Below are 22321 nucleotides of genomic sequence, written 5' to 3' on the forward strand. Positions count from 1 at the left end.
CGAGGTATAGAGTTTTTCATAATATCTCCGGAAGGCCTCTCCTATGTGGGGAGTGTCATGGCCCATGGTCCCCTCCTCACTCCTCACTGCCTTTACCATTCTTTCCCTCTGGACCTCCCTCAGTTTCCAGGCTAGGATTCTGTCCGCTTTGTCCCCCTTTTCGTAATACTTCTGCTTGACCAGTTGGAGGCTTCGCTCCGTTTTGTGCAGGAGGAGGTCTCGCAGCTGGAGCCGATAATCGGTCAGCGATTCGAGCTGACCGTGATCCAAGGGGGCTGCTGAGGGCCCCACCGGTTGGAGTTGGGCAATTTTCCCCCTCAGGGCTTTCTCCTGGGCTTCCCTCACTCTTTTGGCCTGAGCGCTCATTTTAATGAGAAAGCCCCTTATTGTGGCCTTGAAGGCGTCCCATAGGGTGTGTGGGCCCACCTCGCCATTGTCATTAAATTCGAAGAATTCCGTAATAGCCTCCAACACCTCCTGGGCACGGACCTCATCTTTCAGCAGGGAGTTGTTACATCTCCATCTCCCTCTGTGGTCGCTTAGCCCGCCCCTTGCAATGGTGGTTCGAACCAGGTCATGGTCCGACCAGGGGACGGGGTCGACCTTGTGGCCCGAGACATACGAGTGCAGGGACTCGTCCACCAGGATGTAGTCAATTCTAGAAAAGGACGAGTGGGTGGACGAATAATATGTGTAGGAAGGAGTACCCGTTCCGGGGGAGGGGAGCGTGTCCACCAAGCCCAGCTCTGCGTTAACCATCCGGAAGGACCGGGCCATGTGGACATCCGTGGGCCTGGAAAGTTGAGGGCCAACACGCCTTCTGTCTAAATCGGGGTCGATAACCATGTTGAAATCGCCTCCTACCACCAACCCCCCCCGGACAAAGAGCTTGAGTTTCTCCGCCACCCTCTCCCAAAACTGGGCCTGGCCCTCATTGGGACCGTATATCCCCGCCAGGGTGAGCGGGGAGCCCTGCAGGGATCCTCGTACCAGCAGGTATCGGCCTTCCGGGTCTTTCACTATTTCCTCTTTCACAAAGCCCACGTTTCTCCCCAGAAGGATAGCCACCCCCCTCTTCTTGGCCCCGTGGGACGCGCAGAACACCTCTCCTATACCTCCCCCCCTCATCGTGGGTTCCTTCCCTCTTGCCCAATGAGTCTCTTGCAGGAAGAGGATATCAAGACCAGCCCTCCTGAATTCTCTAGAGACCAGGGACCTCTTCGTGGGGGTGTTCAGGCCCCGTACATTGAGAGTGCCCACTCCCAGGGCCGGCAGACCCTCAGCCGTCATCTAGCAACTTCACTCTCCGTGTCGACTCACCTACACTACCCTTGTTTGGATACTCCCATGGTTGGATCCTTTGCACCCCCCCCCTCCCCACCCCTCCCGGAGGGCCTGTAACTATTCCCCAACTGCCCCCCGGGCCCCCCCCCAAACTGAAACCCCCCAACTCCTGCGTTGACCCCCTCCCCCCTCCCCGGCGTCCAGCCAAATTGTCCCGCCATATCTGGCTTTTGGCCGAACCACCAGCCCGCTCCCCTAGCCGGGCCGATCGCTTTGGAAGCTGTTCCTCCTGAGCCCCCCAGGCCCCCCAGGGCCCCACCCCTTCAATACATCCCGTATACCTGCTGTTCGTCGGGGCGTAGGAATCGGTACAACCACACGCACCGAACCGAGTTGTCCCAACCTGTATGCTGCGACCCCTTTCTCAGTCATCCGGGTCTCTCCGTTCCCCGTCTTTAGCTGGTGATGGCGTATTCATTTTTCTGAACTTTCGTGCGCCGGTTCGCCTCCTCCTTTCCCCCGACAGGCCGGGGCCACTAGGTCCAGCCCTCTCCGGCCCCGACGGGCCCCTCCGGGCATTCGAGTCCGTCGCATATTCCAGCAGGGCTCCCCGGATGTCCTCTTCCGTGACCAGGGTGGTTCTTTGGCCCATGTATTCGAACGTCAGGGAGAAGGGGTAGCCCCATCTATATCGCACTCCCTTCTCCTTGAGTAGCTGCGTGAGCGGGCGACACATTCTCCGCTTGGCTAACGTGTAGGCGGAAAGGTCTTGGAATATTGAGACCTGGGCATTGTTGTAGGTGATATCTCTGGCCTTCCTGGCTTCCTCCAGCACCTTCGTTTTCTCTGAGTAGTAGTGGAACCGGACCAGTATCGACCGGGGGCCCCCCGATCTGCCCCCCGCCCTGTGCACTCTGTCGAACGTAGGTTCCGTGGTCATCTCTTCGGCAAATAGGAGGGTGATAATGTCCCGCACTGCTCTGTTGACGTCCCTCTCTGTCTCTCCTTCCAGCTCCGGCACCCCGAAGATTCTGAGGTTATTCCTTCTCTCCCTGTTCTCAAAATCGTCCATCTGCCGGGCTCTCTCCTCGTCTCTCTTTTCCAGGGCCTCCAGCCTCAACTTAAATTGTATGTCTTGGGACACTGATGAGGATTGATTGGTCTCGACCTGAAGCAGTCTGTCCTCAACCTTTTCCACCCTCTGGTCCATTTTTTCGAGTTTCTGGGCTATGTCAGAGCGCATGTCCCTGATTTCTTGTAGGATCGAGGCGAAGCCCCTCTCCATAGCCGACGGGGGGGGAGCCGTATCCTCCGACCGGGCCATGGATCTTTTGAGGCCCAAACCGTTGTTGCCCCTATTGGCTTCTTGAAAGCGGTACCCCTGCAAAGTCTCTCTCCAGCTCATCCGGTATATGTCCCGAGGGCAGGAGGTCCGCCTATCGCGCCCCCGTCGGGGGGGGAGGGGGGACCTCCCAGGCACGGGCCTCAGGCGCACCCGTGAGATGGGCCCCGCGCCTCGGGGAGAAAGCTTCACCAAGCTGAGGGCGGGCACACGCCCCACCGTCGCCCGGCGGGGGCCTCACACCCTATGTCGAGGTCACTGTGGCCAGCCGGGGTCCGTCCTTGCTTTTTTTTTTTTCCCCCCGGGGGGATCCTGGGAGCGGCCGCCCCTGCGGGACCCGGGCCCCGGGACCCACGACGGGGGGGTCGCAGCTCTTGTCCCCCTTACACTTAGAACAGATCCCCACAGTGGGCGGGGGGGGATCCTTCCGGGCGGGCACTCGCCCCACCGTCCCTCAGCGGGGGCCACTCACCCGGGAAGCAGCTAGAGGCAGGAGGGGGGCCAGTGCTCGATCGCGCCCCCTCACCTCCGATCTCCGGCACGGATCCAAAGACTCCCCATGGGGGCCCGCTCCCGCCGCGCCGCCCGCGGATCCTCAGCTCCGGCGGGGGAGGAGGGGCCCGTCCTCTGCAGTGGCCGGGCCAGAAGGCGCGAGAAGGCCTCCGACGCGACCCGACGGGGGATTGCTCCGGGTCCGCGCTGTCCCGTCTCCTCTCCCTGCTCCCGGTGCTGGTCTCCGGCTCCAGTCGGGGCTGGCTTACGTTCCGCCCGCCTCTCGCCGCGTGTAGTCCGGAAATGCGCCGGAAGGCTTCGCTGCCCTGCTAGTTCTGCGGCCGGGCGGGCCGCGTATCTTGACTTCCCGCGGCTCACGCGGGACTTGATCTCGGGCTTCCCGGGGTCTGCAGACTCCGTTCTTTGGCTTCGGGGGTGCCCGGGGGGTTGATCGGCCGGAAAATGCAGGTGGGCCTCTGGGGGGGTCTCAGGGGGGGCTCAATACCCTCTGAAAGACCGGATCCGGCGGGAGCGATGCGATCAGGCAGCCATTGCCTGCGCGCCCCCTGGTGGCCGAGGTCCAGTACTCTTCTTAACGTCTGCCCTGCACACACACTCCCTCTGCTCTCACTTCCGCTCCTTCAAACTACAGTGAACACGTTCAGGGGTGGACTGGCCTATAGGAGAACCATCTCCGGTTCCGGAAGCACCTCAAGACCTTCCTTTCTTCTGCCTTCACTTCTCCTCTTCCCTGCTGATCTGTTCTCTCTTGGCACCGTGCACCTGGCCACCCTCTGTCCTCCGGGCCCAGGTATCTGCTCACCCTGCCACCCTCCCGTACTGCCTCCGGGCCACCCCTTGCACTGGGGTCTGTATCTGTACCCATAGAGCACCCCCTTTTTCTTCCTGCACTTATCAGACCTACCCTGTCTGCTGCCTTAAACCTAGCACTTGCAAATTGCTGGCTGCAGTAAAACGGTTGTCTTTATTATTTATTTATTGTTATTTATCTGTTTCTCCTCTGCTTTGCACTTTCCACTTCTCCCCCTTCCAGGCACTTTTCCCCTCCACGTTTCCCATGCACTTGCGCATTCTCAATGTCACTGGGCCTAGTAAGATCGCTGTTTGGTTCTCCCCTGTTCCCCTTCCTTGCCTTGTCGCGCTCTGAAACACTTGTGTACGAGCACAATAGAAATAAAATATCAATATCAATATAGGAAACTACGCACTCTGCTCTCACTTCCGCTCCTTCACCCTCCAATCAACATGTTCAGGGGTGAACTGGCTTATGGCAAACTCTGGAGATTTCCCAGTAGGACTCTGCACCCAGGGCCTCTTTGGAGTGGTAACTTATTTTATTTCCAAACTTTCTCATAGGAAATGTGTTGGGCTTGATGAAAATGTGCAAATTGAGGCCACTTTGAAAATGTGTTTCCAGGGCCTCTTTTGGTTCCCCGTCCACCCCTGAAAACGTTGCCCCGCAGCATCACGAATAACCACACAGGAATAAGCTTCAAATGCTGCCTTATCCGGCATCTTGAAGGGTCCCCTGCACTTACACGTCTCATCGTCCCTCCCTCATACATTCGGTGCACAATGCAAGCTCCTGTTACCTGTACCCACTCCATCACTCATTTGCTCTTTTGTAACGGCAGTATTTTATGTTCCTTTGTGATCTGCGTCGATAAATAGATGTCACTCTCATGCATACCACTCGTGCAGAGGATTAGCTTAACCGCCGTGATGACGCAATGTGACGCACGTGGTAGTCTACCTACCACCATCATCTTGTGTGATGTATTGCATATGAAACCAGTATCATTCAAATATCAGTATGCACTGTGCTTCCGTGTAAACTGCCTCGGAATAGGGCTGCTCTGCTTACAGCTCTCTCCTCTTTACGTTATTTCTGTTTGAAGTTATAAATTCTTCAATTCAAATAAACACATACAAATACTCAATGGCCCTGATTTACAAACACGTTTTAAAATGGAACAAGCCCTTTGGAAAACACTTGCAAATCTGGCCGATTGATTGTTATTGCTATTTTTTAATGACTGTCTGTTTTGTAAACACACGGTGGGGTCACAGTATTAACTTTTACAATTCTAAACCCGTACACTACTGATGAAGTAGCGGGTTTGCTGTCGTTCAGTGACTGTTACACCCTGCGCCCAAATGGTAATGGCGGTTCTGCTGAAGCAGAAACTGACAGTCGCAAAGGTTTGCACTGGATCTGTGAGACATCTTAGACTGCATGCCCCTATGTCGTCTTAAACCGCGTATGTCCACATGCGCAGCGAGGTCAACATGATTTGCACAAAGGCGCAATATCAGACCACTTTACATTACGTGTGAATCCACGGAAAAGTCCAGCAGGGCCACCTGTCCCTACTTCCTGAATTCCAGCTGTGACAGCATTGCAAGTAACAGCTGGCCCCACAGCCTGCGTTTCTGAGACAGATTTTCATAATATTCTGTAGTTCCCTAATTTGCCTCTGGAGGCAGAGGTGGGGTAATCTGCCCGGCTTCAGCATGAAGTGCCCGGGTGACTGCCTTCTCATATCTGGGAACGGCCTATGGCACGCCATGCCCAGGTGACTCCACACAAAGACCACCACAACCTCAGAAAAACGCCTAAAACATGGCGTTTCACCGGACTATAGCAGACAAACGAGTGCAGCGACGCTCCAAATATTGTACACAATTGGGTCAGCAGAAAGCACACAAACATTATGGACTTGGAAACCCAGGAACACGCCTACCCAAGCACAATGCCACAAAACCAGGGACGGCAAGAACCCTATCCTGATAAATAATGTGCATGCAGGACCCCTATCACTTCCATTTCTCCCCAATAACCTACTCACCTTTTCCTCTACCCTCGTTACACCATAGTTGCCAACATAATCCTTTCCCATTTGTAGGTGCTTATTCGGGCCTGTTTTTTTTCTTCACCTTTTGGGAATTGCAGTGCTGCTTTGCCCATTTTAAAACCCAGAATGCAAAGAAGAAAACAGTACTGGTTAAGCACCTACAGATTGGAAGATCATGTGGGAAACTGTGCTACACTGCGTACACGAATACTCATGCAGAGTACATCCATGGCTAGCACCCCTGTCACCACACTAACCACTCCAGAGCTTTGGAAGGCTCCCTTCATTCCTCCACTACACATCTACCCATGTGTGTGTGCACACGTGAGCACATGCAGGCGTGCGCACCCACACACACGCGCGCGGACTCGTGTCCATTCTGCATACTAAAAAACCCCTGGGAGTCAAGTGCTGGTAGCTAAATTGATCTTGGATTATCCCCCCTGGAAAGATGCCAATTTGTCACTGGCATAAACCACCTAGAAATGTACAGCACACAGGAATCGGGTACACCCGGCATTCACCCATAAACCCCTCATGATTTTCATCTGCTTCTCGCACTCCTCCTGTGAACCCTTCCTTCCATCCTAGTGTCGTGCACCAAGAAGCTGTACAGATGGCAGATGTGGCGCTATATAAGATGACTTTGCATTCTGTTACATCAAGACAGGGGTGAAGAGACACTTGTCATGAAGCTGAGTGGAACCATGGTTAATCGGACATAGAAAGCTGGGGTTTTAAAAGCTATAGGTTAATTAGGCATATTCATAAAATATGGGCCCGCGTAACAAAGTGCTACACAAGAACAGGACGGTTTCTCTGAGGGTTCCAACATCAAAAGGTCTCTGGGTTCAACACAAAAAGTCTCTGGATTCCATTATTCTTTATCTGGGTTTCGGCCCCAGAATGACACTGATTCTCAATCACTCACATTCTGGGTCTCTGGGTGGCCCCATGCATCGTTCTTGTCTCTTGGTTTCGTTCTTGTGGGTCCTCTGCTTCTCATCCTGGTTCCCTGTAGGACCTGTCCACCTACCTCTTGGCCCGCCCCAGAATGATCACTGACTCTCAATCACTCACATTCTGGGTCTCTGAGTGGCCCCACACATCTCTCCTGTCTCTAGGTTTTGTTATTTCGGGTTCTCTGCTTCTCATCCTGGTTCCGTGGAGGACCTGTCCACCTAGCTCTTGGCCCACCCAGAATGATCACTGATCCTCAATCGTTCACGTTCTGGGTCTCTGAGTGGCCCCATGCATCTTTCTTGTCTCTTGGTTTCGTTCTTTCGGGTCCTCTGCTTCTCATCCTGGTCCCCTAGAGGACCTGTCCACCTAGCTCTTAGCCCACCCAGAATGATCACTGATCCTCAATCGCTCACGTTCTGGGTCTCCGAGTGGCCCCACGCATCATCTTTCTTGTCTCTTGGTTTCGTTCTTTCGGGTCCTCTGCTTCTCATCCTGGTTCCCTGGAGGACCTGTCCGCCTCGCTCTTGGCCCACCCAGATGCCTGCACGTTGGACTGAGTTGTCTATAGAAGGTAGGGCAGATAACACTAAACTGCGCCACAAAGCCTCTGCCAAGAGGCTGGCCACGCATGATGCTCTAGTGCCTGAACACGATTCTCTTTTCCTTCTTCCATACTTGCACCTGCTTCTAGTTCTTTTCCCCTCCCCAGCTGCCTCCTTGGCAGATCCCAACAGTCTTGCTCGCCCTCTCCTTTCCTCTTCTCTCTTCTCCAGCCTATGCTCTTCTTGAAACCTCACCACGTGTTCACTCCTCCACACTTCATCAACTTTCCTCTGCAGGCTGCAGGCGTGCCTGATCCTTATCTGTTTCCCTCTCTTTATCCTTCTCCTTATCTCTTCTCCTCTCTTTACCCTTCAGACTCTTCACTACTCCTCCCTTGGTGTTACCCTCCAACACACCCTAAGGCTACTATTCTCTCCTTGCCTGTGCCCCAACCTCCTTTGTTCTAATTTGTGTCCTCACCCTGCTTTGTTCCTCACAAACTCTTTCCCGTTAGTCTCACCTTTTCAGGCTCCTTACTCCTGACGCAACTGTCTCTCATGCTGTTATTGCCTCCAGTCTGCTTCCTCAAAACTGTTTCACTTCCAATGCCAGATGGTCATCCTCTGCCTACGACTACCCCTGCCCCACATGTCCCTCCCGCACTCAAGTGCATTCAGGTGTGCCTGGTGACCATTTGTGTCATGGGATTGGGTCACTTGCCCATATGTGTGGTCCTCCTGCGATCCGTGCCACTCCACCCAGGTGATATGCAAGTCCTTCTGTATACCGACCACCATCTCGGAACGCCAGTGCGTTCACGCTCAAAGCAAAGCCGGCTAAAGCAAAACCCACATTCTCCTCGACATAAAAGAAGGACTGGATCCAAAATCAAGAATAAACATGGATATACACACTTAATGCAACGTATATCCAGTACTCACATACTTAATATGGCTGTGGCACTGACCAGTGTTGGTTTGAATGAAAACATTTAATAAATCGCTTTCGAACATACAGGTAAATGGGGATGAGGTCCGCTCCTCTCTGGGCTCGACAACTTCGGTTCTTTTATGGGGTTTTGATCATTCACAGTGGTGTTGAGATGTCGTGTATGTCACTGGGGGCATTTCGGTGTGTAGCGTTGGTATGTGCTTATAGCGTTGTTGACATTAGTTGTTCTATTTGTGTTAGTTTCTCTTGTTTTGGGGATGATCTGTGTCTAAGTAATGAACCCCCGGTGCACCCTGGATTAGTGATTTCTAGGCGAATGATGGCCCTGAGGAAGAGTTGGATAGTCGAAACTAGCAAGTTTGTGCAGGGAATTGTTGCCCGTTGGACCATCGAGAACTGGAGGCCAGTAAGAATTGGTGTAGATTTCGCATCTGAGGGCGTCTAGTTGGCCTTTGTTATTTGTGTTCACAGACTTTGTAGGTGCGCACCTTTTGTCTCAGGCTGGCTTCTTTTTAAAACAAGTACATATATACTTAGGGTCATTTGATTACATTATTGTGCACTACCACATATTTAGGCACACATTAAATGTTACATATAAGTGTTTTTGTTTGCATATGTTGTTTGTAGTATATGTTTTTTTACTTTGTTTAGATTCTGTTACACACATGTCTGCTTTAGGATGTTTATATTTGCTTTACATGATTGTTAATGCCTGTGATGTAAATTATGAATGATTAGTCCTTGTTAAATACAAGCTAATTTGCATTTTTGCATTATATGATTTGTTTCAATACACTCTTTCACTATTTATGTTGCACGTTTGCCTCTCCCTAGGAGATCTGCTTATTCCAACAGCCATATTCAAGTATGTGAGTACTCGATATATGTTCCATTAAGTCTGCATATTCTTCATTATTTAGGATTTAGGGTTCAGAACTTCTTTTTGTTGAGGACAATTTATTTGAGTTTTACTTTAGATGTGTTCCCTGCTCTCTTTCACATTGACAGGGTAGCCTGGTGTTGTTTATATATTCTAGGACAGCTTTGGGCTGGTCAGGGATAGTTGGGGATTGAGGTAACCACTAGGATAAGCAAAGTCGACAGCTTAACCTGCCCTTCATTGCAGTTCCATTGGGCCGCCCCTACCTGCATATGCGGCTTGAAAGAATGAAGGCAACCGTCCTGCACGATCACACACGAAAGCTATTCGTTTGTAAATGTCAGTATGTTGCAGGACAGTTTTGCAATTGTTTTGATACTTCTGATGGAAGCATGTTTGGGGCTCATTGCCACACAAGGGAGTTGGTGTTTTGGATGAGTTTACAGGGAGTGCATCTGTTGTGTGACGAGCCGCTGCTCCAAATATGGTTACATGTGATATTTCCGCATTTTGAAGGCCGCACAACAAAAAGAACGATATTTCCGTCGGTTTTGTCTGGCATCCAAAAGTGGAAGTATTGACCCCTCTTAAAGCCGAGGGAAGCCATTCCCCAGCCTGCCCCCACCCTATCCTTACCCACGGTTTTCATAGAAATGTGAGAGTTTCACCCCCAACCCTGCCTTTCCTCCTCTGACGCCTCCCTTCTCCCCCAAAGCATTCTCCCTAAACCCCTATCATTAACACACTGATTCTACACATAAATGCGGAAAATCACACACGTTTACATGTTTACCAATTCCCCAGGCCTCTCCCGGCACAAACATTCCCCCTTTTTCCCCACAGACACACAGACACACACGTATACACTAACACTCACAGAAACAAAATGACACAAAACAACAGTTACCCAGGCCACCTGCATCTTTCCTCTTCCGGGCCTTTCACAGCATGCCAGCCTCTGCGCAGCAGGGGCTTTACAGTACGATTTTAAAAGTGCGGTCTCTTAGCGGTCTTTATAAATCGTTCTTTTTTTAATTCGAACACATGCCCACCTAATACCCCATAAGTGTAGGCTTGAAATCCAACTCAGATTTCCTAAAGGCCCAGCATTCTGTGGTGGGCCGCAATGCCCAGCACCCTGACCTCCCCAAACCAAGGGATACACAGGGACCTTGCCATACTTCTCTGAAAAACCTACATACCCAACACAACTTTTTGTTCTGTTTTCTCTTTGCACAGTACTACATTTCGCCAAACCATGAAATGTCCCACTCTGGATGCAGCCACCGCCATCTCTTGAGCTACCACCCCTATCGCTCCACTCTGGGAAACCACAACACTTTACAGCACTTCATCAAGCTTCAACACTCTATAACTGTAGACTATACTCAATAAACCCATCTACTAAATCTAGACTATGAGAACTCTCAATTACAATCCATCCAAGCTCTAGGCTCCATCAAAAACCTCAATTTTACACCCAACCACCCCTTACAATATATATGCTGCTTATCCATAATAACTCATCTGGCCACCAGCACAATATCTTGCTGGATATCTTACTGCCCAACTCCTTCTAACCACCAGGTAACCCATCTTAGACTACATCACTCTAGCATATTGCACCCAGTACCCACAATGCTTTGCTTTATGCACCACCCAATCACCCCATTGCACAACAGTTCACCATTATACACTCCCCTACCAGATACTATAACAGTATCATGTGACAGGATCCGGAAGCAGTGATACAAGTATCAAACGATTTATTGAACTTGAAACATACAAGACAGTGCGTGTAGCAGCCCCAAACCTCCTTCCACGCCAGCAACTGCCTCATTCTAAAGTAAACATTCTACCTCTCAACCCCAAGAACATGGAGCTCCAAAACAGGATGGAAGAGCATGTTGAATCTGTGTAAGAATTATATAGAAGCTGAACAGGAATAATGTTTTGTTAATAGTGTTCATTATGGCACACATATGTGTGACACACCACCTCACATATATCACACCCCCTTCCCTTTAATAGAAGGGCATATATATATATATATATGTTATGTATTTATGCCGTGTTGGTAAAAGTGGCGTGTGTACATATTAAAACATCTGCTATTATGAATTATTAAAAATCACCACCCTGTCTTTACACCACTTCTCACCGTCACTCAACAACACCCTGCTTCCAAAATCATTCACAACCCTCAGTGGCTTTAAATATTTCGTGCACCCTTTGTGCACCCTTCTACCTACCGTTCTACACTTTTACTTTCATACCTTCTCTCATAACTTGCTCTATTACACAGTTCTTTCGGTCGTATCTCACCTTTGACCTTATTTGAGCACTTATGATCCTTCCACGCAAAACATTTTACGACACCATACTACTTGCACACCCAAATTTATTCCACCCGTATACAATATAGAATTGGGCAATCTCCTCCTGAAAGTCTCAAATGACAGCACTCCTGTCACCTGGTGTGGAGCACTCCTGTACTGGACTGCGCGTTCCATAACAGCACGTGTCCAATCCCAACCTGTGGCAACTGCAATTCTCATAACTTCAATCAACGTCCTGTTGAACCTCTCCACTGTCGCATTTCCCTTGGGGTTGTACAGGGCAGTCAGCGGTGGTGTGATCTACACCATTGTCTCTTAAGAGCTACTCCATTTTATTTCGCTAGCCACAAAATTCAGACCATTATCCAAAACTATTTTCCTGGGAAAACCTTCCCTCGAAATATGGAATTAAAGAATTGTATGACCCTGCTTGCATCTATATCTTTTACCACAAAGACGTCTGGACACTTTGACAGTAAATCAACCACCACAATTGCATAGGAATTTTGACACCCTCTCATCGATATGGCCCCCAAAATATGCATTGCTACCACATCCCAAACCAAGCTTGGCAGCTCCACAACACTCATGGGTGGTACCCTGCAAAGAGAGTCTTGTCACTGTTCCTACAACCCCTGCATTCTTACAAAAAACGTTCAATATTTTCATTAATCCGGGTCCAGCAAAAATCCTGATGAATAAGACCCTTCATCTTACCAATGCCCAACTGCCCTTCATGGGCGATTCCAAGCGCAACTCCTCTCATCCCTTCTGGTACCACCATGCGAACTCCGTGTGGCAAAATTCCTTTTTCAACACTCAATTAGTGTTTTACCCACCTCCTGTACCGTTTTAACACTTCGTCCACTTCCTGCAAAGACCATCCCTCCTGAAAATACCTCACTACGGTTTTGTGAACCTCATCCTTCTCACAATGTTCCCTCAAATCTTCTTCATTGGCTATTTTTCAATTAGCAAACACTTCTCCTTCCACCTCACATCTTCTTAAACCATCGTCCTGTATGGGATTGCCAGACAACGCATCAGCTATAATGTTTAATTCACCTTTCATGAGCCTCACCTCCACATCCAATACCTGCATCGTGCTAATCCATCTGACAATTCTCCATGAGACACCATCAAGACCTCTCCTGTTGAAAACACCAATGGCTTGTGGCCCGTCACAATAACACATTTCCTTCCTCACAAAAACTGTCTGAATTTCTCCACTCCGCTCACACACGCTAGAGCCTCTTTTTCTATAACTGAATACTGGCGCTCCGTGTCCTTGAGCACCTGTGACACAAAAGCCACAGTTTTCAATTGAATTCCCTTTTGCTGCATTAATACACAGCCCGAACCAAACGCACTGGCGTGGGTATGCAATTGCACCTCCCAATCCTCCTTAATCCTTTCAATGTGGGTGCACTCAACAAGCAATTCCTAACATCTTCCAATTTTTATTTTGCACTTCTCACACCAGTTGAACCATGCTCCTTTATTCACCAATGACCTCATCATTTAGTCCTTTCTGCCACATTTTTTATAAACTTGCCTTACAATTCTACCAGACCTAGGTGTGAAGATAACTCCTTCTTATCCTTCATTTTTCTCATAGCTTCTAAGGGGGCACATTTCGGCAGACAATTCATGCCCTAAATATTGGACCTTCTCTAATCTAAAACGACTTCTTCTACTGATAGAGTCAAACCTGCATCAGCTATTCTCCCCAAAACTTTCTTTACACCTACATCAGTCTCTTCTACATGCTTACCCCACACAAGAATATCGTCTTGATAACAACATGCTCCTGTTAGGTCCCTGAGCAGATGGTTCATAACCACATGCGTGAATCATATCTTGGTCAAACATTTTCCTTTTTGTCAAATTTGGATTCTTAACTAAGGTGTCGAGGGTAATATCATTTCCCTCCATAACGTGCATAAACCTCCCTTTCAAATTGGCAAAAGACTGTGCATTCCAACCCTCTACTTGGTTTCGAATCACAAGATATATTGCTGCACTACTTAGGCCCTATAACCGGAGGAGAGTGGGCATTACCAGTTGGGTAATGCCCCCGGTGCCATAGTCGGAAGCCTCAGCGAAGCGATGGATTTAATGGAGCCCTTGGGGCAATACCCAACTGGTAGTGCCCCCCCTCCGAGGGTCATATTGCCATTAGTAAATGTGGTGTAAAATATAGCCCCTGAATGTCGGAAATAAAAGACCCGGCCGGGTTGAAGCTGACTGGTGCTACCAATTGGAAAAAGCAGGCCAGTCCCAAAACACTCCTGTTTCTGATTTAAGGCCTAGGACATGAACAGAAATGGGCCTCTTTTAACTTTACCAGAATGAACAGGCGCTCAAGTGAATGAAAATGTGCCTGGAAACTTAAAAGTGCTAGATGTGGCCAGTGCATGGCTAAAGACATATGTGGCTGAAAATGCTGTTTTCCTAAATACATGGAAAGCTACACTTTCCTCTTAAAGAGACAGAGCGCAGCCTGTACATTATCTTCAATGCTGCACAATACTGTGATCCAGAAATCTAAAGTGAAGCCAAGCACTGTGCATTTGTCACAAATAAAAACACTTCCTTTTCAACATTAAAATGACATAATTTAAAAGGAGAGGCCTACTTGTGGTAGAAGTGAACACTGGTGCTCTCTGTTAACTGGCCTATTTGGTGAAATTCTGAATTAACCTCGGGTTACTATTGTGGAAGCAAAAACTATATGTTATGAATAACAGGTTTAAATGTAATTTACTATACAGATGCAAAATGTCAAAAGGTAAAAACATTTGGTTGATCTAAAGCTGTACTTTGAGATGAGGGGCATTTCCACTGAAATGAAACTGTGACCCATGACCTGTTGGTTTGGGCTCTAGGAGAAAGATGTCTGGTTGTCAATTAGTTGCTGATAACAACATGTCCTGCAGAAGTGACCTAGGGTCAGGTCTCCCCATAAAATGTGCATTAAGCTTGAAGCAGAGTCTTTTGAAGCTCTTGAGGAGAGCCAAAATAAACATGGGCAAAAAGCCACATGCCCTGTAAGTGTATTTAGGAATCAAAACTGAAGGAAAAGGTGGGGGATAGGAAAGTGAATGAAACTTGTGAGGCAGGGGTTTAATTATTGGAAGAATACATTTTGTTGCATAAAGAGTGCATCATATATCCCACAAAGCTCGTTCCACACTTTTATTAAAGGTGACATAAATCTCCTTTGAACCATGCTACAACATGTTTGTGTGCTAAACATAACAGAAGTTATTAAGAAAAATGTGATTCAGGCCTTCCCATGATTCCGAGAAATTTTAAAGTTGGTGTGAGGGCGAAGGACAAAATTAACGTTTGTATGATGAAGGGTCATATTTTTCACTAGTACGGTCCAAAAAAAGAAGTAATCCATAAAACACCACCTTTCAGGGTGTAAAACGAAATTCCTCATTCCTTTTAAACCAGAATTACGAAGTATTGTACCCATTTGCGTGTGTGTTGCAAAATGAAATTTTGTTCTCATTTTTCTCTGACCTCAAACTATCAAGTCCTGCCTTTTATTTTCAAGTGTTGAAAACGATTTTCATTGGAGGAAGATTTTTCCATTGTGTCCTCACTCCCTGCATATTTTAAATTGAGGCAAGGAGGGTGGGGGTTGCTGGGTGAAAAGTAAGTCATTCCTGTAGACGCTGTATTAGATTGTGAATGTTTTCTGTCAGTTAAATTGAAATTAAATCTGTGTAAGTTGTTAAAAATGTCAACTGTGTTGTTTCATATAACCGAGTCATAATTGTTATTTTGGCTGTTGCCACAGCATTGGTTGCTGATGTTAGTCATTTTGTCAAATCTTGATTCAATATATTAATAAATATATATTCTTATATATTCTTACTACACACAGGCCTGGTTCCTAGTCCATTGGTGACACCGGCTATCTGTTTGGGTGCGAGGAACTCCCCGAGTTGAGTGTGACTGCATAATATACCGCGACATGCCACCGCACGTCGTAAAAGGGTACTAATTGCAATTTTTCTCGAGTCAAGAAACGGCACTGCAACTGTTTCTCAAATCGAGAAAAAAAAAGCCAAAAAATGTCTGCCAGGGATCGGGCAGAAGGGACTTACAGTAGTCCTTTCTCCCTTTCCATGGCAGCCTTTAAAACAAATGTAAAAACAAAGTAAACAAAAAAATGGCTGCCATACAAGTGGCTAAAGGACTACATGTAGTCCCTTCTCTCTTTCCATGGGGGCTACTCGCAGAGAGAACTCCGGGACACAGCAGGGCTCGGAGCATTGTCAGGCAGTCAAGGCCCGGGCGAGGGCCAATGAGCTTCCTGTTTGCAAGCTCATTGACCCTCACCAGGTACTAATAGCCATTAGAAGCTTTTTATATAACAATATAATTTTCCATTGGATCCAACAAGACATTGAAGTCAAACTCAATATGCACTCTTCTCCTTGCACCCTGGTGCCTATAAATGCAAAATGCAAAGAACAGCAGTAAATGCCAAAACTATTCGCTTTGCCAATGCCTATTTTTCTCAGGTATCCAGAACATGGCTGCAGAACCATATAACATTATGGTGTCTTGCCCTTACATTAACAGTGACACATTACAAATGTAGCTATTCTTCAACAAGTGAAGTAAAATAAGCCCCAATATTTTGAGAAGGTTTTGTGCTGTAACCTGGTTCCTAGTGATAGTTTCGACAGGCAAAGTTTCGAATGCCAAAAGTTGCAACAAAAAAGTGGCAGAAAAAAAAGTTTCCATTTTTTTTTTTGGGGGGGGGCCCCGAATCCCCTTTTTTTTTTTAAACACCTATTTTACAAAACGAAATTAAAATAAACCCTTTAATATAAAAAAAATACATTCAAAACTTTTTCTTTCAACACTTTCGTGTCAGAACTTTTGACATTTGAAACTATTGTTTCGTAACTTTGACTGGACACCCTGTAACCTTTTGAAAGATGTCCCGTACATGAGTTTGGGCAGAGAGAGACAGGGTGCAAAATACTCCCATTGTTGATAGCTGTAGTGCACAAGGTCAGATAAAACGTGCACTAACATGCTCATAGAGTTGCATAAAATCTGAAATAAAGTGTCACTAGTGCCTAAATGTTTGTCGGAATATTTTAAAATAACTCAGCTAAGAGCGCAAGTGATGACCTCATGGATTTTGTGAATATAATATATATATAATTATTTATAGCGCATTTAATACCCAGCGGTTTCTAAGCGCGGACCCGGGGTTTGAACCTCTGTTGCTCCACGTCGTCTTGCTTCCAAGGTGAATGTGTTGCCCCTGGGATTTCCCCCCAAGATGATAGAGGACATATATTCATCACAGATATTAATGGAACGACTCCAGTGATTTCTGTACCATATTTCAATTGTTCACTCGTTCCTGTACTTTGTGGTTGGTTTTGTTAGTTTTGTAAGTACAGGAGGAGGTTAGGGGGAGGAAGCTGTCATACTCTAGATCTTTTGGCCCACAACTCTTATCAGCACCAGCCAGCATAGTCAGCGCTGGGGGTCATGGGAGTTGTAGGCCGAAGCACCTGGAGGGTGACAGGTTGGGAGTCAGCGTTCTAGAAGTTATTTTGTCATTTCCTTCATTTTGAGAATGTCCTCATTACATTCTTTCTTATTGGCAATAGTCTCTTATGTAATCAATACCAAATCAAAAGCAAAAGCGTACCTTGAGATGGGGGATCTGCTGGCTCGCAGATCTGTGCCACCACGCGTCTTGTGATGGTCTCAAGCATGCCAAAATTCTCCACGGTGTACACGTTCTTTGGCGTGCCAGCGATCTGGACAAGCTCGAATGAGTTTAAAAGTCCAATACCGATCGAGAAAATGTATACGCCCTGGCTTCTCAAGGCCGCAGCTTCTGCCGCCACGGTGTCGTTGGAGTTCCCATCGGTGATAACCACCAGGTACTGTGGCACACCTTGGTTCTTGCGACTGCCATGGGCAGGATCGAAAAACTGCCTGACAAAGTCGAGGGCTTTGCCCGTAAAGGTGGTCCTTTTCAATTGGGCGATGGCGTCGATGCGTTGGTCGATCTCGCTGCTGGTGGAATACTCATCCAGGAAGAATTCTTTCTGCGGTTTGTGGCTGTACTGGGCCACCCCGATGCGCACTCGGTTCGGGGCGATGGTGAAACTTCCCACAATGTCCTTCATGAAGATTTTCATGGCAGTAAAGTTAGTTGCAGTGATGCTGCCAGATCCATCGATCAAGAACACGACATCCACCTGTTCATGTGAGCATGCTGCAATGAAAAAGAAGAAAAGATGATTTGTTTTTACCCCAAAATGATGATGATGATGATGTGTTATTTATACATAGCCCTTTCGCTAAAACACTTTACATATAACATATTGACATAAAATATCACCCGACCGAAGTTGCTATTTTTCGACCTCGGAAGGATAAAAGGCTTGAGTTGGCCTTGCTGGGATTTGAACCTGCACACATAGATCACAGCAGCCAGGGCTCAACCCGCAGGGCTATCTTACCAGCTATGACCACTCCTTCTTTGCAACTATAGAGAAACCCTGATTTTCTTTGGGAACATCCAGTGCATTAAGCAGCGTTTGAAAAGTGGAGGGGTCTCCGAGTCCATGGCAGACCTTTTTAACCATATAATATTCAGGATAGAGGCCCAGCACACAACTGCCCGAATACCTTGGCTGATGACACGCCACTCATTCTCTGTGTCATGGTTCATTCTAAAGAGAGCAGAGCGGAAACATTGACAATACATACACCGACAGAGCTTAGACTCTCCATCATTTGCACCAGTGCTAAAAACTGTAATATCAAAACACGTTTGCAGCAGGGGATAAATACATTGGACTGATTGTACTATCGTTGCAGCATAAATGCATGTATTGCAGGTCTTTTTATGTTACGCAGCAAACATAGTAAAACAAAATGATGCTTAATATTTTCTGCAGTGACAGCTTTTCAGATAATAAGGATTAGCTCAAAACCTATATGCTCCATTCCCTAGTCTTCAAATCACAAGGTTGGTGCTAAATTCAATATTTCCTTCCCCAAAAGCAATAGATAAGATGGCCTCAGATGGAGATGCAGGGCTGTCTCGTGTCCCCAGGAGGAGATGCAGGGGTGTCTCGTGTCCCCAGGGGGAGATGCAGGGGTGTCTCGTGTCCCCAGGAGGAGATGCAGGGGTGTCTCGTGTCCCCAGGAGGAGATGCAGCGGTGTCTCGTGTCCCCAGGATAAGATGCAGGGGTGTCTCGTGTCCCCAGGAGCTGATGCAGGGGTGTCTCGTGTGTCTCGTGTCCCCAGGAGGAGATGCAGGGGTGTCTCGTGTCCCCAGGAGGAGATGCAGGGGTGTCTCGTGTCCCTAGGAGGAGAATGCAGGGGTGTCTCGTGTCCCCAGGAGGAGATGCAGGGGTGTCTCGTGTCCCCAGGGGGAGATGCAGGGGTGTCTCGTGTCCCCAGGAGGAGATGCAGGGGTGTCTCGTGTCCCCAGGAGGAGATGCAGCGGTGTCTCGTGTCCCCAGGATAAGATGCAGGGGTGTCTCGCGTCCCCAGGAGGAGATGCAGGGGTGTCTCGTGTCCCCAGGAGGAGATGCAGGGGTGTCTCGTGTGTCTCGTGTCCCCAGGAGGAGATTCAGGGGTGTCTCGTGTCCCCAGTAGGAGATGCAGGGGTGACTCATGTCCCCAGGAGGAGATGCAGGGGTGTCTTGTGTCCCCAGGAGGAGATGCAGGGGAGACGGTTTATAGTCATAATGTCGAAAAAAAAATGTCAATTAGAACTATCAACACCTCACCCAACACCTCCCTGCCACCCCCCCACACCCCCCCCACCACCCTCTCACCCCTCATACTCAACACTTTCTAATTATATATTTATTTATTTATTTTTTCACTAAATAATTAAACAAAAAGAGTATCATTTACTATGGGGGGGGTCCCCCCCAAACCCCCCTCACCCAACACCCCCCTGCCACCCCCTCACACCCCCCCACCACCCTCTCACCCCTCATACTCAACACATTCTAATTATATATTTATTTATTTATTTATATATTCAATAAATACATAAAAAAAGAGTATCATTTACTATGGGGGGGGGTCCCCCCCAACCCCCCCTCACCCAACACCCCCCCACCACCCTCTCACCCCTCATTCTCAACACATAGTAATTATATATTTATTTATGTATGTATTTATTCAATAATTAAATAAATAAAAATAGTATCATTTACTATGGGGGTGTCCCCCCCAACCCCCCTCACCCAACACCCCCTGCCACCCCCAAACCCCCCACCACCCTCTCACCCCTCATACTCAACACATTTTAGTTATATATTTATTTATTTATCTATTTATACAATAAATAGAAAATTTCGAAAAAATATCGAAAAAATGTCGACATTATTGTTTGTCGACATTATTTTTTTCGACATTTATTTTTTGAAATTTTGACTGTCGACATTTTTACTGTCGACATTATGACTGCCCACCGGGGAGACTCGTGTCCCCAGGAGGAGATGCAGGGGTGTCTCTTGTCCCCAGGAGGAGATGCAGGGGTGTCCCGTGTCCCCAGGAGGAGATGCAGGGGTGTCTCGTGTCCTCAGGAGGAGATGCAGGGGTGTCCCATGTCCCCAGGAGGAGATGCAGGGGTGTCTCGTGTCCCCAGGAGGAGATGCAGGGGTGACTCGTGTCCCCAGGAGGAGATGCAGGGGTGTCTCGTGTCCCCAGGAGGAGATGCAGGGGTGTCTCGTGTCCCTAGGAGGAGAATGCAGGGGTGTCTCGTGTCCCTAGGAGGAGATGCAGGGGTGACTCGTGTCCCCAGGAGGAGATGCAGGGGTGTCCCGTGTCCCCAGGTGGAGATGCAGGGTCCCCAGGAGGAGATGCAGGGGTGACTCATGTCCCCAGGAGGAGATGCAGGGGTGTTTCGTGTCCCTAGGAGGAGAATGCAGGGGTGTCTCGTGTCCCCAGGAGGAGATGCAGCGGTGTCTCGTGTCCCCAGGAGGAGATGCAGCGGTGTCTCGTGTCCCCAGGATAAGATGCAGGGGTGTCTCGTGTCCCCAGGAGGAGATGCAGGGGTGTCTCGTGTCCCCAGGAGGAGATGCAGGGGTGTCTCGTGTGTCTCGTGTCCCCGGGAGGAGATGCAGGGGTGACTCTTGTCCCCAGGAGGAGATGCAGGGGTGTCTCGTGTCCCTAGGAGGAGAATGCAGGGGTGTCTCGTGTCCCTAGGAGGAGATGCAGGGGTGACTCGTGTCCCCAGGAGGAGATGCAGGGGTGTCTCGTGTCCCCAGGTGGAGATGCAGGGGTGTCTCGTGTCCCCAGGAGGAGATGCAGGGGTGTCTCGTGTCCCTAGGAGGAGATGCAGGGGTGTCTCGTGTCCCTAGGAGGAGAATGCAGGGGTGTCTCGTGTCCCTAGCAGGAGATGCAGGGGTGACTCGTGTCCCCAGGAGGAGATGCAGGGGTGTCTCGTGGTCCCAGGTGGAGATGCAGGGGTGTCTCGTGTCCCCAGGAGGAGATGCAGGGCTGACTCGTGTCCCCAGGAGGAGATGCAGGGGTGTCTCGTGCCCCCAGGTGGAGATGCAGGGGTGACTCGTGTCCCCAGGAGGAGATGCAGGGGTTTCTCGTGCCCCCAGGTGGAGATGCAGGGGTGACTCGTGTCCCCAGGAGGAGATGCAGGGGTGTCTCGTGTCCCTAGGAGGAGATGCAGGGGTGACTCGTGTCCCCAGGAGGAGATGCAGGGGTGTCTCGTGTCCCCAGGAGGAGATTCAGGGGTGTCTCGTGTCCCCAGGAGGAGATGCAGGGGTGTCTCGTGTCGCTAGGAGGAGATGCAGGGGTGTCTCGTGTCCCCAGGAGGAGATGCAGGGGTGTCTCGTGTCCCCAGGAGGAGATGCAGGGGTGTCCCGTGTCCCCAGGAGGAGATGCAGGGGTGACTCGTGTCCCCAGGAGGAGATGCAGGGGTGTCTTGTGGCCCCAGGAGGAGAATGCAGGGGTGTCTCATGTCCCCAGGTGGAGATGCAGGGGTGTCTCGTGTCCCCAGGAGGAGATGCAGTGGTGTCTCGTGTCCCTAGGAGGAGTTGCAGGGGTGTCTCGTGTCCCCAGGAGGAGATGCAGGGGTGACCCGTGTCCCCAGGAGGAGATGCAGGGGTGTCTCGTGTCCCCAGGAGGAGATGCAGGGGTTACTCGTGTCCCCAGGAGGAGATGCAGGGGTGTTTGTGGCCCCAGGAGGAGAATGCAGGGGTGTCTCATGTCCCAAGGTGGAGATGCAGGGGTGTCTCGTGTCCCCAGGAGGAGATTCAGTGGTGTCTCGTGTCCCTAGGAGGAGTTGCAGGGGTGTCTCGTGTCCCCAGGAGGAGATGCAGGGGTGACTCATGTCCCCAGGAGGAGATGCAGGGGGGGTGTCTCGTGTCAACCTGCCTCACCGTTGTGCGTTCTGCCTCCAACCCTAGATGTTTGACGCACATAGCCTCAATGTTTGCCTCAGTCCACTCTAATGTGGCGCTCCTCCTTCACGCAGTGTTTATCATCCTCAATGTTCTCCCACCATCCACCAATGTGGCTCCCCCTAGTCACAATGTGTGCCTTATCTCATACAGCTGGTTATGTTCTCCCCACAAGTAGTATCAGATACACCTCCACAGTAGCATG

The 22321-nt window shown here is 49.2% G+C and overlaps 1 protein-coding gene across 6 annotated transcripts in view; it reads right to left on the reverse strand.

The window, feature by feature from the left end:
• Nucleotides 1-22321, reverse strand: part of LOC138570116 (collagen alpha-4(VI) chain-like) — a 559183-nt gene that overhangs the window by 229520 nt on the left and 307342 nt on the right. For all 6 annotated transcript variants that reach the window (XM_069648741.1, XM_069648737.1, XM_069648740.1 and 3 more), the window contains one exon: nt 17369-17944. In XM_069648741.1, coding sequence (XP_069504842.1) covers nt 17369-17944 — 576 coding nt within the window. The remainder of the gene's footprint in view (nt 1-17368; nt 17945-22321) is intronic.

Source organism: Ambystoma mexicanum, chromosome 2q, assembly GCF_040938575.1.
Source record: "Ambystoma mexicanum isolate Mex_15411 chromosome 2q, UKY_AmexF1_1, whole genome shotgun sequence".
NCBI lineage: Eukaryota > Metazoa > Chordata > Amphibia > Caudata > Ambystomatidae > Ambystoma > Ambystoma mexicanum.